Source organism: Cryptomeria japonica, chromosome 7 (assembly GCF_030272615.1).
Source record: "Cryptomeria japonica chromosome 7, Sugi_1.0, whole genome shotgun sequence".
In the NCBI taxonomy this organism is placed as follows: domain Eukaryota; kingdom Viridiplantae; phylum Streptophyta; class Pinopsida; order Cupressales; family Cupressaceae; genus Cryptomeria; species Cryptomeria japonica.
In genome coordinates, this window is record NC_081411.1 from 55,832,999 (window position 1) to 55,852,614 (window position 19,616).

The 19,616-nt window shown below is 36.5% G+C and overlaps 2 protein-coding genes across 2 annotated transcripts; both read left to right on the forward strand.

Annotated features, from left to right (window-relative positions):
* The first annotated feature begins 3,100 nt into the window (after positions 1 to 3,100).
* On the forward strand, positions 3,101 to 4,772 carry LOC131856413 (disease resistance protein Roq1-like). The gene is made up of 3 exons (XM_059208196.1): positions 3,101 to 3,645; positions 3,809 to 3,896; positions 4,005 to 4,772. Exons 1-3 carry the CDS (start codon positions 3,101 to 3,103, stop codon positions 4,770 to 4,772), a joined length of 1,401 nt encoding a protein of 466 aa, XP_059064179.1.
* Positions 4,773 to 5,277: 505 nt separating this feature from the next.
* LOC131856414 (disease resistance protein RUN1-like) lies at positions 5,278 to 7,189 on the forward strand. The gene is made up of 2 exons (XM_059208197.1): positions 5,278 to 5,340; positions 5,480 to 7,189. The coding sequence occupies exons 1-2, from the start codon at positions 5,278 to 5,280 to the stop codon at positions 7,187 to 7,189; spliced, it is 1,773 nt and encodes a 590-aa protein (XP_059064180.1).
* Positions 7,190 to 19,616: the final 12,427 nt, after the last annotated feature.

Consider the following 19,616-nt stretch of genomic DNA (forward strand, 5'->3'; position numbering starts at 1 on the left):
TCTGATAATTTTCTTGACGTGAAAAAATAATTTTATGCCAAAATTCAAAGCCGTTTGTGAGATCTGATCAAAATAATGAGAAACCATAATTTTTAAAGATCCAATTTTTGAGGAAATATTTTACATCAAAACTAAAATCAAAGAACAAAGCCTATGTATAAATTAGAGAGCTTTCCAAAAATATAAGAAAATCCAAAACATTTTCTCATTTGCTCTCAAAATTATTTTTTTATGAAAATTCATAAAAAATTGATAGAAAATTCAAATATGCTCCAAAAAATCTGAATTTTGGATTATGATCTCTTGATATTGTCCCAAACCTGTAAAAAAAAATTTGTTGCAAAAATTCCAAGTTGTTTGTGAGATCAAATCAAGTCTCTCCAAGATCGGATGAAATCTTTCCAAGATCTTGATCTGATGTCCAAAACCCTAGCTGTACAAGGTGATTCTCCAAATTGTTTTACAAAACAACAATATATGGTTAGGAAAACCTACAAAAAAAAACATAGATCTAACAAAAATCCATGTCCCACGGGGTGTGCCAAAATGTTTATAGTGAAAGTGGATAACAACAATATTGAAAGACTAAATGAATTCAACCACAAAACCCTAGTCTAACAACAACAAAGATCCACCATAACAAAGGAAGATTACCTAAGACAATGTAAATCAAATGAAATCACAAAGATTATACCATCACATGTCCAATAGGGTTTGGATCTCCATTCTTCCTATCTCCATTGATCTTGCTTGATATATTTGCTCTCAGATTTTATGTGTGCACAAGAGCTCAACAAAGATCGGAAATGTGGTTGCAAGTAGGCTTGATCGCATATGAAAGTTCAAAAGTGTAGAGTAGTCGGGGGTTTGATAATGAAGGAAGCATCTCCTTATATAGAAGACGCTATAAGAAATGGAGGGATAAGATTGAGAGACGTAAAAGATAAATGGTCAGCTAAGATTAGAGGGTAGGTAGAAGAAATAATAAAATAATGAGAGGGGTAGGTAGTGTAGGAATTAAGAGATGAATGACATGTGTCATGGGTAGAAAAGGCTAATGAATTAATTAAATAAATAAAGATTTATTTAATTAATAGAGGAAGGTGGTATCAATTAAATAAATAAAAGTTTTTATTTAATTCAAGAGAAAATGATAATTTAAATAAATAAATGTATTTATTTAAATGAGAAATAAGGCTAGAAAAATGTATTTATTTAAATGAGAAATAAGGCTAGAAGAGGATAAATGAATTAATTAAATAAATAAAGATTTATTTAATTAATAGAAGAATTAGGCTTAAATAATTAAATAAATAAAGGTATTTATTTAATTAGACAAGACAATTTTAGGTGTCTACACTATTCACTTTTAAAGATGCAATACCACAACTCTTTCCTTGGCATCCACTCTTCTAACATATTAATGTGCACTCTTCTATAACGGTTTTGATAGATTTTATTCCCCTCTTTCACTAGTGCAATTGTATTCTACCAACTCACCTTATTCCTTACCGCATGCATTGCTCACCTTGCATATTTTATTTATTGTTAGACATGCATTACTCTTCCAATTCACTTCTATCACCTCTGCTTTATTAGTAGATAGGCATAGTCAATATTTGTTACTTATAAACGATGCACAAGAAATTAATTGACAGAATTAATGTCAGCGAATTGACATTATTAATGCCAGCTAAGAGTCTTATAGTGCATGGACGTGATCATCAATATTCTGATTTTCAGATATTCCAAATTCCTCCCTCAATTTGAACATTTAAATTATGAATGCCAATTAAATGCTGAGCAGAGCACTCTAAATAATAGAATTTTGGGACAAATTTTTGAGGTGATATTCGCAAATTTGAAATTCAAAATACAATATTGTGATCAATGTGAATATATTGGATGTTCGGTTAGGAATGTTTAACGTTTCTATCCACTCTTTTGTCAGCATCATCACTGTACTGTTAAGTCAGCATGTCAATTTTTTTCAAAAAGTATTTTTGTTTACGGACAACCTTGATCCCATTGTAAATCGCCTCTCAGCGAAAAAACCATTATGCTATATGTAATACTCATGCAGATGTTAAGTAGAAAATTGTTAATTTTGAGTGGTCATGTTTATATGGTTTTTAAAGGGTTTACGACATCATTGTTAAACCCTTTGTTGCAATAGTGATGCCTTAAACCCTTAAAAAATCACTGATAGAATTTGTTAATACAATTATAACATCATTGTTATGAGATTTTACGACATCATTGTTAATAGGGTTTTTATGTTATTTTTTTCTAAGAGTTTACAACATCATTGTCAATAGAATATATGTTTGTCACACTTAGCTGATTTTGTTTTCTAATTTGTTATAGCCTGATTTGGTATATTATTATAACCCAAACAGTTATCTATCTTCATTGCATCACATTGCCACCCATCAATCCAATTTGTTATCTATCTTGATTTCTATAAATGGTCTTTGTGGCCTCTTGATATTCCATCACATTGCCACACTATAATCCATCTTGCTATTTATCGCCCTCCATCACCCTATACTCTTCCTTGCCATGTCATTAACTTTGTGTCCCTTCCCCTTACTTCCATTGCATTGTGGAGAAATCTTGAACATTTCTTCATTCTTAATTTGTTCCATTTTATAATTATCCAAATTCTACCATACTACAATTTCTAGACTAAATATATCTAAATATATCTTGTTGAGATAATAATGTATATAAATAAATATGTATATAGCCTTCACTATTTTGCATCCTTATACTTTTCTTTAATTTCTTGAGCCCTTACTAATTTGCATCCTTAATTTACGATCTTGATTTGTTAAACCTTTGATTTGTTAAAACCTTTCTTATTGTTTTACGGTCTTAGAGGAAATATTCTTCTATTGTTTGCTTGATGTTAATTTCGTTACCAAGAAGGAACTCGGAAGTGGGGACATTGCCATTGAAATTGAATATTCTACATCTTATGTTAGAATCATCATTGATTTATTGATATTCCGAAGCAAACCGGTAATCTGTACCTGGTTTTTCTGTTCATCAATCTTTTCCATCTTTTGGGCCAAATTTGAGTTTCAGTTTTTCATTCATGGCATCCTCCTCTTCATCATTTCCATCGGAAATTGTGGAATATGATTCTTTGAATGAGAATGAACATTCTTCCACAAGGGGGAGATCAAGTGCTTCTTCAAGATTGTTTGATGTGTTCATCAATCACAGGGGACCTGACGTCAAACATAGTCTGGCCCTCCAACTTTACAATTCAATCAAGAAAACGGGTTTCCGGCCATTTCTTGACTCTCAAGAGATTGAATTGGGAGATTCAATTCCCTCTACTCTAAAAAATGCCATATTTTCTGCATCAATTCACATTGCCATCTTCTCTCAGGGATATGCAAAATCAGCTTGGTGTTTAGCAGAGCTTGTTCTCATCCTCCAATCTGGGGTAAAGGTCATCCCTGTGTTTTATGATGTGGCTCCTTCCGATCTCCGCTACATTGGAAAGGATGTGTATGCAGAAGCATTTGCCAATTATAAAGAGAAAGGTAGATACCTCAGCCAATTGGAGGCGTGGAAAAAAGCCCTCCATTCTGTTTCATTGATCTCTGGCTACGAATGCAACAAAAATGATAAGTAAGACTTCTTCTTTTCCTCTCATCTAGCAGTGAAAGTTTTTAGTTTTCCACTGAAATTTTGTATATTTATTTACATCTTTTTCATTTGTCAAACTTGATTGCTTATAGCCTAGCACAATGATTTTCTGATCAACTACACATTTTTTCTTGTTGATTGTCAGTGATCATGATAAACTATGTGAAATCATCGTGTCTGCTGTGCTAAAAGAGGTTGAAAGGATAATTCCTTTAGATGTTGCAAAACATTCGGTAGGATTGGATGAACTTGTTGATAATTTTGAAAGCAAGTGTGGATGGCACATAGAAAAAGAGAATTTCTAGATCATTGGGATATTTGGAATTGGGGGTTCTGGCAAGACCACTCTAGCCAAAGAATTCTTCAACCGCCAACGCTCAGAGTATGATAGATCAACCTTTCTGTTTGATGTGAGAGAAGCGGCTGCGAAAGGTGAATTACCCTGCTTGCAAACTAAGCTCCTCAAGGATCTGTTCATTGAGGATCATCACAAGTTTCAGAGTACAGATGAAGGAATAAGTTATCTCAGGTATCGTCTGGGAAAGGCACTCCTTTTACGTTTCCTTATTGTTGTAGACGATATTGATCACATAGGTCAGCTAGATGCTCTACTAGTGACAGATAGGCATACCCTGAATCCTGATAGTTTAGTAATTGTTACCACCCGGGATGAAAGGTTGCTCATTCAAGCTTCAATTACTCTTAGATATAGGATGAAAGAAATGAATGATAAGCACAGCAGAGAACTCTTTTGTTGCCATGCATTCCAACAACCTTATCCAAACAGGGGATTTGAGGACTTGGTAGAGAGCTTTGTGAAAGGGTGTGGAGGTTTGCCTCTTTCCCTTCAAGTGTTGGGCAGGCATGTTTCTGGTAGTTCAGAGCAACGTTATTGGCAGAGAGAATTAGATAAAGTTCGTAAAACGCTGCCTGGAGACATAAAACAAAGGCTTCAAATAAGCTATGATTCTCTGGACAGAGAGGAAAAAGAGATTTTTATGGATATTGCATGTTTCTTTGTTGGAAAACTGAAGAGCACTGCAATAAGGGTATGGGAGTGTTCAGGATGGAAAGCAGATCTTGCTGTTCAGATTTTAAAGGATAAGTGACTTGTTTTTGAGGATGATGCTGAAATGACTTTTTGGGAAGATAAATGGTTGATGATGAACAAACCTTCTACTGTTCTGAGAATGCATGACCATATCCGTGATTTTGGAAGAGAAATGGCAGATGAGCAAAGACGACCTTGTCGCTTCTGGTGCCCCCAAGATCTTAAATCTATGGTGTGAACCTCACTGTAGATGCACACTCCATTTGAATATATTCATTTCTTTAAAAACCTACGACATTTTTATGTAGCATGATTTGTTTCTTTTCCCTAAGGCAGCACATATTTGACCTTCATTTTTTAATGCAGGAATTAAAAGGATTCCGAAACATTCTCCGCGAGATCGATAACCATACTTTCAGATGTTTCCATTCTTTTTTTGATTCATCCGTTGGTGGTCGAATTACATTCTTTCTAGGGAACTCAGATTACTGCTCTGATACATCAACAGTTTTGCTATCGCTTGAACTTTACCTGCGTGAACAGCAACTCATTAGCATACCTTCATGGATTCCTCTGCGAAATTTGCAGCGCTTAAGAATTGTCTTTGGATGTCTCAAAAGGTTGTGGTACGACGGTGCGCAGGTATTTTTTTTCCTTCATCATAAATGATTTCTTGATTAAGAGTTGACAATGCCTTCTCAGAACCCCTTTTTGTGAAGATTGTTTCAAATTCAATAATTTGAGATAATTACGCCAAAATTTCAGGTTCCTCTTCAGTTGAAAGAGTTGGTGCTTCAACAAATCTCATTGGAAGAGATTTCCAGCTCTTTAGAAATGTTAAATGAGTTGCAATATCTAGTCATTAAAGGGAAAACTGGACGAGGAAATCGCATCCTAGCTACAGGGAGATCCTTCTCAGAAACCCTCAAGAAACTTACCAAACTCAGACGATTAATTTTATGCCAATTCAGATTAAGTGGCACAGTATCTTTGCTGGATAGGGGAGGGTCAACTTCTTCTGTTCTCCATACAGGTAGCCTTCAAACCATGCAGATTTGTGACCAGCAACTTGCATACCGTGTCTCAATTAGTGGAGAGCATTGTCCCAATCTTGAATGTCTCCACATTGAATCCATGGAAAATCTGACTGGAATGGAATTGAGATATGTCAACACACTTCACACTCTTACATTCAGGTTTTGTGGTGAATTGAAAAAGGTATCAAGAAGTTTTGATATGTGTGCAAAACCTGCAAAATTGGACATACAGGAATGTCAACAGCTTGGATTAATGGCTTATAGCAGGAAATTGAAAACACTATCAGGGAGATTTGATATGAAGAGCTTTGGTCTGGGGAGATTTGATGTGGAAGATCTAAGTGGGCTTGAGAAGACTATCATTAATGGAAGCTGGAATTTGCAGAACGTAGAAGGTTGTGAGTTCGAAGGATTGAAAACTTTACATCTTTCAAGCATAGGAGGAGGTATATCCAAACTTTCCATTTCTGGAGAGCATTGCCCCAACCTTGAATCCGTCCACCTTGAATCCATGGAAAATCTGATTGAAGTGCATTTCAAATGTGTCAACAGGCTTAATTTTCTTATATTATGGTTTTGTGGTAAGTTGAAAAAGATATCAAGAAGTTTTGATATGGATGCAAACCCTGCTACGTTGGACATACAGGAGTGCCAACAGCTTGGATTGATAGCTTACAGTAGAAAATTGAAAACACTATCAGGGAGCTTTGAGATTGAGAGCTTTGATCTGGGCAACTTTGATGTGGAAGACCTGAGTGGGCTCGAGAGGACTGTCATCAATGAATGCTGGAATTTGCAGAACACAAAAGGTATCGAGTTAGAAGTTTTAAAATCTTTGCATCTTTCAGGCAGCGAAGGAGGTGTGTCCAAACTCTCGATTTCTGGAGAGCATAGCCCCAACCTTGAATTTCTCCACCTTGAGTTTATGGAAAATCTAATTGAATTGGACCTGACATGTCTAACAGCACTGAAGTCTCTTACATTTAGATCCTGTAGACAACTGATAAAAATATCTGGGAGCTTTGATAGGGCTACAAAACTTGCAACACTGAAAGTTGAAAAATGCCCCCGACTTATACAGTTGCCAAATCTTGCAGGTCTGAGATGCCTGGAGAGCATTATCATTAGTGGATGTTTGAATCTATGGAACATAGATGGTATTGAGAAGTTAGAAGGATTGAAATATTTGCATCTTTCAGGCGGAGAAGAAGGTGCATCCAAGATCTCAATTTATGAAGAGCATTGGCCCAGCCTTGAATCTCTCCACCTTGAATCCATGGAAAATCTAACTGAATTGGATTTGAAACGGATGAGGGCACTTAAATCCCTTACATTAAAGTTTTGTACAAGACTCAAAAGAATTGCAGCGAGCTCTAATATGGCTTCCAAGCTTACAATATTGGATATAAGACACTGCCCCGAACTTGAAGTGTTTTGAGGTCTGGCTAGTCTGGGCTGCCTAGAGAGGTTTATCCTTCATCATTGTTGGAAGCTGCACAGATTACGAGGCATTGAAAACTTGGCAGTATTGAAGTACTTGAATTTTTCAGGAGGCCAGAAAATTATACAAGACAACATTCCCAGGTTGAAGGTATATAAAACTAGGCCCTTGGGGAAATAAATATGTTAATTCTTTGACAAAGACTGACCTTAAAGTTATGTGCTTCTTCAAGATTGATAATATTTTCACCATTTTCGTCTGTGACTGTTGCCTTATAATTCTTTCTTAAATACATTTAATAGAAGTTTCTAAAGAAAAGTTTCATCTGAATGGAGATGATACCTTAAAGTTTTGATTAGTCTAAATATGTACAGAAAAATTGTTTGAAAAATGTGCTTTTTTTTCCGATGCAGAGATTTCCATTAGAGGTTACAGTTGTAATTGGGGAAGCAATTGAAGATGTGAATAAAATTGCTCAATGGTCATTTTTAATGTCAGTATTTGTGCCTGCTGCTGGTGGCCCGCATGCGATTTGTGAAATCCGTGAGTATTTCAATGACCTTAACCCGTTTTTTATGTCCAACTTCCGAAAGCAATCCACTTTTAGTGCAATCATAGTTTGTGCTCTGTTCGAAACTTCCGGTGCCCCAGAAACATTGGGGATTCTCCTTCCTCCTGACGACTTGATAGAGACCCAAGTGGTACCTGGAGCATGGATGGTCACCATTTTTATTACTGGTCAAGAACAAGTAAATCGTGCACAGCAAGATATCCAACAGTGGATTCCCAAGGCTCCGTTAGATGCATTAAAGAATGGGTTTATGGTAACCGTAAACAGGGGCCAAGAATGGAAAGCCCATGCTATGCTCAAATTAATCTTTGGCAGGATGTATAAGATAAAATGACCGTGCACGGGGTGGTTTACGAGTTTCAGTTGTGGCTCTTTAGAAGGCATTCCTTGTAAAGTAGATGAACATTATTGAATCCTTAATTCGATGAGCACTCTTAATACATGCCTGTAGATGAACATTACTGTATCCTTAATTTGATGAGCAATCTAATACATGCCTGTAGGTTTCAAGTTATGGTAGAGATGTCTCATTTCTTCCAAATAATCTATGTGCCTAGTTGATCATGCAGACATGTACGTGTGTTTTGATTGACTCTTAAATTCTGTTGGGGTATAATATAAAAAGAGCACATTAAAGCTTTAAATGTATGCAATAATAGAAATGTGTTCATTTAAATGTTTTATACAACTAGTATATCTATATTTTGTAAAATCTATATCATACAATACTCACTGCAGTAATGGATTTCAATTCTGCTTTGTTTTGTATAACACAATTTCAACTCATACCACTAGGTTCCTTAGATATTAATATTTAATGGTTGTTAAGGCTCTTGAGAGTTTGTTGTTAAAAAGTTACTCCCATCAATGTCTTTGTACATCGTAATAGTGAGTTAATTGCAGACATGACAGTTAATGTTGGCTAGCATCTAGGAAAACATTAGTTGGCAAAAAATGCTGGATTTTCAATCAAATGCTAGCAAGTCAGACATAACACATCCCAATGTAGCTTATGTACTTTATGTGAATGAAGAGATATCAATACTCTTAATTGATTGAATTAAAAAATATGTTATTGTTAAAAAAAAATAAAAATTATCAAGCTATTGCTGTTATTGAATAAGAGAGACAAAAAAAATTATCTTTATAAAATTTCCTTCCATATTCTTCCTTTAAGATTTAGTAACCTACCAGACATATCTTCTCTATTAACGGAATAGACTGAGCATATCTCCTCTATTAATGTTGAGCATTGAGAGGTTTGGTTATTACAGAAAGTGCTATTGAAAACATTCTCATATGAAGGATGCGAAGAAATATTTTATTCTTTAAGCACCCTGAATATGACATCCATAATAGCTCTGCAAGTGAATCCTAGTAGTGGATACTACAATACAAATTCTATTTACTACAACAAGACAAAGTCACTAAACCTTCCCTAGGACGAGTACTTAATCTCCCAACTTTCCTCGTGCAGCGACCCCAAACTATAAAGATTCACTTTCATTAACTGATCTCAATTATTTTGCTAATCCAGAGGACAATACCCAAAGCAGAATTGGTGGTATTGTAAACACATAATATGTCATGCGAAAGCTTTATTTCATTCAATATATATATAAAATCCATACAATTTTTGGGCAAACTCGTGAAAGAGTTGTATGTCCTTGAATCTATCCAATTTGGGCAAACTTGTGGTGGAGATGTATGCTCGAGACCATACAAGTTAGGCAAACTCGTGATAGAATTGTATGCTTGTGGACTTCATGAGAGCTGAATCGGCTAACTCGACAGATGAGATGTATGTCACAACTTGAAAAACTCGTCCTAAGAGTTGTATGCCTGTAACTTTGTCTATTGGATTCAAATTGAGCTTATTTATAAGCTTTCAAAGAAGCTGAATAGTCACTACATTTATGTCCTCATCAGAAGTGGAAGAGACAATCCAATATTGAAAGGTTATTACATTTATATGAGGACAAAAATTGATTAAAGATTAAAATATTTCATTTAATTGAATACTCTACCTTATTTCTGATCATTCCTCCCCTCTTGAAAGACAATGGTCCCCATTGTTCGATCATCTTCCAAATTCAAATTCTGCCACACCTCGTGAAAGTGCTAGTGAGACTCTCGAGAGAATAATCATAATCTTGTAAATGTTGAGATTCCAATGACACATTGCTCAGATATCTTTGGAGACTCATCTTTAGCCACCACATCAACTATGCTCCTCTTTATGCATCGAGAAATGACCTATGAGACTACTAATAAGCCTCCCCTTCAATCTTTTCGACTGTAGTGATTTTGATGGAAAGGGCTTCATCAAGGACTTCTAAGGCTATTGAGAAGTTGAGCGAGGTGGGTTTTGGACCACTACAAGAAATCTTTATTAGACCAATGCCAGTTGTGAATGTTGAAATAGAATCCAAACACTTTTGCTACTTTCTTGAAATTTCATGTAGACATGTAGTAAAGGCCCTCTTACACCTTCAACTAGCTCTTCCTTTCCTTTGTTGTGGTGCTTGCACTTCAACTTTCACAAACAAGACATCATTGATTGGATTGCAGAGTAGTTATGACCAACGCTGCTACAAGAGATTTGAACCAGCATTAAATAGAAATCTTCCAGAAAATGGTAGCGAAAAACAATTTGGTTGTGAGCTTTGCATAGTTTGTGAGAGGTTGCATCTTTACTCTTATCCATCTCATTTTTCTATGTGCCCATTGAATTTGTCATGGTCTAGAGTTATGTGATGAGCGAGTAACTCAGAAGGTGATTGGTGGTGAGAAAAACATGAAGTAGGGGAAATGACTATGTGGAGCAGAGGAAGAACACCAATGTCTTACCAACAAAATCTATGAAGCGAAAAACTTATTTTTAAAGGCATCTAAAGGATTGAAGAGGCTCTGATACCACTAATCTGAATTATTTTGCTAATTCAAGGGACAATACCCAAAGCAAAATTGGTGGTATTGTAAACACATAATATGTCATGTGAAAGCTTCATTTCATTCAATATATATATAATCCATACAATTTTTGGGCAAACTCATGAAACAACTATATGCCCTTGAATCTATCCTATTTGGGAAAACTCATGGTGGATATGTATGCCCGAGTCCATACAATTTAGGCAAACTCGTGATGGAGTTGTATGCTTGTAGACTTCATGAAAGCTGAATCGGCTAACTCGACAAACAAGATGTATGTCACAGCTTGACAAACTCGTCCTAAGAGTTGTATGCTTGTAACTCTATCTATTGGATTCAAATTGAGCTTATTTATAAGATTTCAAAGAAGCTAAACAACCTCTACATTTATGTCCTCATCAAAAGTCGAAGAGACAATCTAATATTGAAAGGTTATTACATTTATATGAGGACAAAAATTGATTAAAGATTAAAATATTTCATTTAATGGGATGCTCTGTCTTATTTTTTATCATTGACTCTGCAATAGGATACAAAATCTCCTTCTCAACTATGATTTGTTGGTCTATACATCAACAATGACTTGAAAAAAAAATTGAAAACTCATTTAGTATTATACTCAATTTCTCATGAAGAAGTGAATAAAAAATAAAATGATAAAATTACTATCAACCAAAGGGATAAATAATAGTTTTGCTGATTGTCCCTGGTAAAAGTGTCAAACCGTGATGCCAAATAACTTTATAGAGGAACCATTGGTTTAGCTTTCTCATGACAGTGGTCTTCAAGTATGAAATCATTTTCTCCTTTTGCCTCAGAGAATGCTAGGTGGTCACGGGGTTTTCAAGATGTACTACATACCTAACTACTCATTTCTCCTCTTTTCAGTGATAAATCTAGATGTGGTGGTTATAAAAATTAAAGAATAAATTGATGGAGCATAAGGAATTTTGATTGTGCATGATGTAAATTGTAAAGCGGAAAATCGCGAGCGAACCCTAAGTGTTCCCCCCACCACTCCAAGGAGAGGGAAAGGAGGTCACTAGGGTTGACGGTTTTCACTTAGGGGCGACTTTACATTCAAAAGAGGGGTTGAAACCCACAAGATCCAATCCCACACAATGCAAGATTGGATTCTAAATGAGTTTCAAGGGTTAAGATAGCAAGGCTACCCTCTTTTGTAAAGAATGTAGATAGAAGGATTAAGCTAGGAATGCATGAAAAGTGAGAAAGATTCACTTATAAACAAAGATAGGAATATAGGATGAAGCCGCGGACCTGGAATTAGTAGTAAAATGTCGAGACAGTGCTGTCCTACAAATTTGAGCCAAATTTGACGGGACGATGGCGCCTGGCGTGCACACGGTCCTCCGAAAAATCTGCGAAACGAAGGGGGATCTGTTCGTCTCTGCACAAGGATTCCAGATCTTCAATTACAGCTGCGTACCTGCAACCTACACACAGAAAAGCGAAGACAATTGGGGGGTTAGGGATTAGGGGTTTGCCCTTAGGTCAAACCCCGGTTTTGGAATTAACCAAGAAATGAGAAATGCTGTAAATGTAAATGATTGTAATGTAATAAAGTACCAATACCTTGTTGTAAGAATGTTTGTATTCTTACATGCGAAGGTGTAATTGTTGTTGTATGTTGTATGTTGTATGTGATCTCCTCTTCAATGGTTGAATCCTTGTCTTGAATGCAACACTTAGCCTTGAATGGAGACTTAGAATGCTCAATTGCTTGAAGGAATGCTTGAATGCTTGAATGTTTGAATGTTTGTCTAGCGCTTCCGCCTCTTGTACGCATCTATTTCCTTCTCTTCCAAATGGGAGAGGAAATGTAGTTTATATACTTGTCAATTAGGGTTGATAGACTTATTTTTCCGACCTTAGGCAGACCTTGAAAGGTTATTTTCCGAATTGCAAACTTAAAGACCCGAAGCCCCAAAAGAGATCGGGCCCAAAATAGGGCCAGGGACTAGGGCGCTGGGCACCATGGTCCTGAGGGAATAAGGTACTAGGTGCCATGGTCCTGAAGGACTAGGGCGTTGGGCGCCATGGTCCCACCTCCAGGGACAGTAGGGTGCAAGGAGGATTAGGCCAGGGTGCTGAAAAATGCAGTTTTTGATGTCATGGACAAGTTTCGGGGTCTTCATTCAGGTTCAGTGTTGCGTCACCATCGTGAAGACCCAAATGCAGTCGAAATTGCAAGTGTCACAATTTTAGGACGCTACATTTAGCCCCCACTTTAGCGGGAGTATAAGCGTATGCTCATACTTCCGGTAAAGTACAAGGAAACAACATTGAAAGACTTTCACCACATCAAGGAGGCAAGATACACCAAGCCCCCAGTGGACTAAGGATCTTACGACTTCGATTGACAAAGTAAAAGGGAAGATCATGAGGGAGAACCATGACTGTCAATAGTAAGGTTCCCTCACTATGAGTCATGCAAGAAAAATACCAAGAATTTTCAAGGCAAAGCTAAGTTCGCTAAGAAATTTTCAAGTATCCTGAAGGGATAGACGGGGTGTATGCCCCCCTACGTTAAAGCGATCGCACACACCTCAACGGGGGTGATTGCTTTAAGGTAGTGATACACATAAGAAATGAGAAGGGAAAGGAGCACGTTATCACAAAGATTTAGCCCCCAAGTGTGAGATAAACCCAAGGATAATAGACACAAAACACAAAGCACGAGGTGACTTCGCTTTCCTTGGGGTCAGTATGCTGTATGATAATTCATGTATATCATATGTATGTATGCATAATTGTTCTTCATTCCCCAATTAAGGAAGGTCACCTAGAAGAAGGGAACACATGTGTCTTTTGAGTCAACATGAGAGAGACCAAAAGAGATCTCAATGCTTTGCATCATCCTCAAGTAGACAACACTAAGGACAACAAATAGAAGAATGAGAATAACACATAGAAGACGTAACAAAAGATAGGAGGAGAGAGTCTACTATGCTAATGAAACTAGTCTAGCACGTCATCTACCCCCCGATCTTGCTGATCAACGTTTCGGGAAGGCAGGAAACATGCTAGAGGAGGAACATTCAACACAGCAGATGGAGCTATCACAAGATCCAAACAAGGGCTATGTTCATGTTCTAAGCCACGTTGTTCTTGTCTAGGAGCTAGGATAAGTGCTTTAGAAAATTCGTTAGATAAATGGTTATCAACATCAACATATTCATATTCACTATCAAAAGCAAGAGAAGTAACATTTTCATCATGAATAACATTTTCATCTATATCATCATCAAGATTTATAAAAATAGGATCTTTAACTCGCATAGGATCAAGACCATCATGCATCTTATGTTTAGGAGATTTTGGAGAAAATGGAATAATGCTTGTTGAAGGTGTTTTTGGAGATTGCAAAGTTTGAGAAGCAGCTGCTTGAGATCTAAGACGATGCTTTCATTGACGTTCACGCACAGAACGATTTCGTCTAGTCTTAGTAGGAAGTGGAGAAGATTGAGGAGGAGGAATGTTCTCATCCTTATCACTTGGGTGTTTAGGTTGTGGTCTCTTAGGCTGGATAATAGGAGAAGAGGAAGGTCTCTTCTCTCCGTAAGAGGAAGGAGGAGGAACTGCTCCGTATAAAGGAGGAATATTTGGTTTAGGAAGGAGACCAAGTCCTTCATGACGAGGAGGTATAGGCCTACTTTTAGAAAGTTTATTAGACATAGACATAGTCACATCCATAGGAATGGGTTGGGAATCTTCTTGAGGAAAGACATTAGTTTTATCTTTCAAAGGAAGAACTTCCTTCTCAAGAACGATAGGAATATCAAGTTTGGGTGTTCTAGGTTCACTTAGAGATAGGATCATATCGGTTTTCCACTTTTGATAAGATTTGAAAAGATGATCACTTCGCGGAGGAAGAGATTGGAATTGTTTAGGCCAAAAATAATCAATAGGAACGCTAGAAGTTCTTTTAGCTGGTTTAAAGAGACTATGATTGACAGTAACAACTTCACCATTATGGGGAAATTTCAAACATTTATGAATAGGAGAAGCAATAGCTTTCATGGAAGATAGCCAAGGATAGCCAAGCTTCACACGAAATTGTTCGGATGAAGGAATAATAGAAAAGTTCGCATCAAGGGATTTGTTATGGACTTCAATAAGTAATGTAATAGAACCAATTGCAGGAGAAGAAAATGCATCAAATAATTTCACAATCACATCTGTTTTGTCATAGATCACTTGATTCAATTGTAAAGTAAAGAGAAATTCTTCAGTAATAACATTAACCATGCAAGAAGAATCAATAAGCACTCCACGAAAATGTGTATTCTTGACTTTTGCAACTATGTATAAAGGACCATCAGGTGCTCTAATAGTTTCACTAGAATCAAATGTGATGGAAGGTTCTTTAGGGTTTTCTTGCTGCTCTACAAAGTTAATCACATTCGGAGTCATAGACACAAGACCATCAGATGAGAAAGAGGAATCATTAGTCTCAATCACATTAGAGGTATGAGAAGGTAATGGATCAGTAAAAATCTTAAGATTTTGGTTAGGAGGAGCTATAGATGTGTTTCCTTTATCATTCACTCCTGAAACAAAGATAGTATTATTATCAATCAAATCTTGAATTTTACCCTTTAAAGCAAAACATTTTTCAGTATCATGCCCAGGTTGACGATGAAATTGACAAAAAGATTTGTTATCAAAATAGGGTGAATTAATCTTTGTAGGATCTATTTGCTTTACAGGAGGGAGAGTAAGCACATTTTGTTCCAATAACTTATTCATAATACTATGCAATGATTCATTCAAAGGAGTAAACTTTCTTTCTTTCTTGAAAAATTTAGAAATAGGAGGCACACCTGATGCTGCATTCACATTGTTGTTGATGATGTTTTCATTGAATTTAATGGACTCTCTGTTTGGTTTAAACTTCCCAAATGGTTGTTGACTACTATCACCCTTATCACTCGGAGCCATACGATTTTCTTGTTCCATTTGACTCACAGTCAGTTGATAATTGTGAAGAGTTGCACACAACTGTTAGAAAGAAGTAAACTCAGAAAATAGAAGTTTTTCTCTAATATCTTTTTGTAAATTGGAAATAAAGATTCTTTGAATATCATTGTCAAGCACTGGAAAAGAAATTTGAGCATACAAATGCTTATATCTACCAATGAAATCAGTCACTTTTTCTTTAACACCTTGTTTACAATGCATTAAATCAATCAAAGTAACTTTAGGACTTATATTGTTTTGAAATTGTTGAATAAAAGCATTTGCAAGTTGTTCGAAAGAAGTAATAGAATAAGAAGGCAACAAGCAATACCATTGTAGGGCTTTATCTCTTAATGTCCTAGTAAACAGTTTTGCAAGCAACCTTTGGTCATAAGCAAAATCGGTACATATTGTTTGAAAAGTCTTAACATGTGTTAGAGGATCACCTTTACCATTATAAACTCCAAATGCGGGATTTCAACATGTTTAGGGGGGATAGCTCGAACAATGTCAAGAGAAAGTGGGCTCGCAACATCAAATGTGGGCACACTAAACTTAGATTGATTCATCGAGGCAATTTGTTGTTGTAAAGAAGAGACAGTTTGTGCAAGATTGTTAATGGTCGCTTCAGTCGAAGAATTCATATTAGATGTGTTAGATTGTGATGGAGGTATTATGTTATTGAAAGAAGGTATTGATTGAGAGTAAGGTGGCGGGACACTATGATAGTTAATCATAGGAGATGATTGGAAAAGAGGAGCACTACAAGGAGGAATGGAATGGTTAAATGAATTGCCCCCTTGCGCCATGTTCATTTGTGAAGATGTAATAGGAACACTTATTGAAGGAATGAATGAAGAAGTTGGATTGAATGAAGGAAGAGGGTTAATTGAAGAAGAAGGATTGCCCCCATGACTGGTGATCATAAGCAGAATATCTTGTATAGAAGTAGTCATTATGTTTGATGTAATGGTAGGTATGCTAGCAATAGAGGTTGTTAAAGGAACAGAATGATTGACTTGAGTGGGAGGTTGTGTATAACCTAAATTTTCGGCACAACTCTTCATAGGCATCACATTCGAATCCACAATGTGTGCAATACCACGCAAAATATCAATTCCATTCTTATCACTTTGAACCATATGTTTTAGACCCTCAATTAATGAAAGAGCTTGACTATCGGGATACTCTTGAGACATCCATTGCTGAAAATCATCAAATTGGTTATCCAATTTCAAAAGTTGTTCTACAGAAACCTCATGGAGAGCTTCTTCATCATTAAGAGGATTAGAGGAATTACCTGTGTCCTCGTTAAAAAGGCTATTCAAATTAGGTTCCATCTCCTCGGTAATTAAACCTTGGAAAGACTTAATTCTAAGGCTTCGTCTAACGGGAATAGTGTAAGTAGGGCTTTTTGTTGTAAAACTCATGCACTAGAGAGAGAGAGAAGATTTTGAATTTAGAGGTAGCAAATTTCAATAAAATCATCCAATCTCTTGGATTTAAGCTGTTAAATGCAATCACAACAATCTCCCGAAATTTCGAAAAAAATGTCAGGGACCGTGGCGCTCGGGGTGCACACGGTCCTCGCAACTTTTTGTGAAATTTTCAGGGATGAAAGTTATGATGATTTTAAAGCTAATCTGAAAAAATTGAGTGATTTTACGATCCGTAGATAGGCCAAATTAAAGTTGCAATCTCAAAATTGAACCCTACCAAGATTGTTGAAAAATGCAAAATTTGAATTTTGAAAAAGAGAGGGAAACTGAAATTCTGAATTTTATGATTTTAGAGGGAATACCAAAAGCAATGCAAGTTTTAAAATTTAAAAAGTTGACTCAATTTCATGCAAAATTCAATTTTGAAAGCGGAAATCAAAGTTGGTGTAATTAAACACTTAATTTCAAAAGTCACAAATTGCAAGAATTTGAATAAAGCACTGAAATTTCGAATGAATGCCAACACACTTTTCAGATTTAGGACAGTAAGAACACAATTTTGACACAAAATTTCAATTTCAACAATTTTTGAATGATTAGAAGCCTTAATCCAAGCAATCACTAGACCAACTTTGACTGTAATTTTGAAGGTGTTAGAATTGATGAAATCAGCCAAGATTCTAGATTTTAGCAGAAAAATACAGTAAGATCTAGCTCCCGAAATTTCGGAAAAAATGTCGGGGACGATGGTGCTCAGGGTGCACACAGTCCTCGCAAATTTTTTCCAAATTTTCAGGGATGAAATATATTATGATTTTGTTGCAGAATCCAAAGTTACAGCTGATTTGGAGATGTTTTGATCATTGAAATTGTCGGTCAAAGGTTGAATCAAGAGGGTTTTAAAAATCAGGGTTTTGACACTTAACCACTTAATTTTCAGAATTAAAGCACAAATATGAATTGATAATTTGTAATAGAAGGGTAGATCTGAAACAAGCATTAACTATTAAACATTTTGCAAGGTCAATTACTAAAAAGAAAATTTAGGGTTTTCATGTAATTAACCTCTAAAATTTGCAAAAGATCAAACATGGAAATGTAATCAAGGCATCCAATTTTCAGATCTAACCATGAATAATCAGAAAGGATGTTCACGTCGGGTTCACCAAAATGTAAAGCGGAAAATCACGAGAGAACCCTAAGTGTTCCCCCCACCACTCCAAGGAGAGGGAAAGGAGGTCACTAGGGTTGACGGTTTTCACTTAGGGGCGACTTTACATTCAAAAGAGGGGTTGAAACCCACAAGATCCAATCCCACACAATGCAAGATTGGATTCTAAATGAGTTTCAAGGGTTAAGACAGCAAGGCTACCCTCTTTTGTAAAGAATGTAGATAGAAGGATTAAGCTAGGAATGCATGAAAAGTGAGAAAGATTCACTTATAAACAGAGATAGGAATATAGGATGAAGCTGCGGACCTGGAATTAGAAGTAAAATGTTGAGACGGCGCTGTCTTGCAAATTTGAGCGAAATTTGACGGGACGATGGTGCTCGGCGTACACACGGTCCTCCAAAAAATCCGCAAAACGAAGGGGGATCTGTTCGTCTCTGCACAAGGATTCCAGATCTTCAATTATAGCTGCATACCTGCAACCTACACACATAAAAACGAAGACGATTGGGGGGTTAGGGATTAGGGGTTTGCCCTTAGGTCAAACCCCGGTTTTGGAATTAACCAAGAAATGAGAAATGCTGTAAATGTAAATGATTGTAATGTAATAAAGTACCAATACCTTGTTGTAAGAATGTTTGTATTCTTACATGCGAAGGTGTAATTGTTGTTGTATGTTGTATGTTGTATGTGATCTCCTCTTCAATGGTTGAATCCTTGTCTTGAATGCAACACTTAGCCTTGAATGGAGACTTAGAATGCTCAATTGCTTGAAGGAATGCTTGAATGCTTGAATGTTTGAATGTTTGTCTAGCGCTTCCGCCTCTTGTACGCATCTATTTCCTTCTCTTCCAAATGGGAGAGGAAATGTAGTTTATATACTTGTCAATTAGGGTTGATAGACTGATTTTCCCGACCTTAGGCCGACCTAGAAAGGTTATTTTCCAAATTGCAAACTTAAAGACCTGAAGCCCCAAAAGAGACCGGGCCCAAAATAGGGCCAGGGACCAGGGCGTTGGGCACCATGGTCCTGAGGGACTAGGGTGCTAGGCACCATGGTCCCACCTCTAGGGACAGCAGGGTGCAAGGAGGATCAGGCCAGGGTGCTGAAAAATGCAGTTTTTGATGTCATGGACAAGTTTCGGGGTCTCCATTTAGGTTCAGTGTTGTGTCACCATCATGAAGACCCAAATGTAGTTGAAATTGCAAGTGTCGCAATTTTAGGACGCTACATAAATAAATAAAGGCAAACAAGAACTATTATAAGAAAATTCCTCATGACAAACAAAAACTATGATAAGGAAATTCATCGCAATATCTATTAGTTTT

Coding starts and splice junctions, on each gene's coding strand:
- LOC131856414 (XM_059208197.1), top strand. CDS start 5,278: ATGGATTCCTCTGCGAAATTTGCAGCGCTTAAGAATTGTCTTTGGATG. Junction 5,341..5,479: donor GGATGTCTCAAAAGGTTGTG/GTACGACGGTGC, acceptor CCAAAATTTCAG/GTTCCTCTTCAGTTGAAAGA.
- LOC131856413 (XM_059208196.1), top strand. CDS start 3,101: ATGGCATCCTCCTCTTCATCATTTCCATCGGAAATTGTGGAATATGAT. Junction 3,646..3,808: donor GAATGCAACAAAAATGATAA/GTAAGACTTCTT, acceptor GTTGATTGTCAG/TGATCATGATAAACTATGTG. Junction 3,897..4,004: donor TAGATGTTGCAAAACATTCG/GTAGGATTGGAT, acceptor GGTTCTGGCAAG/ACCACTCTAGCCAAAGAATT.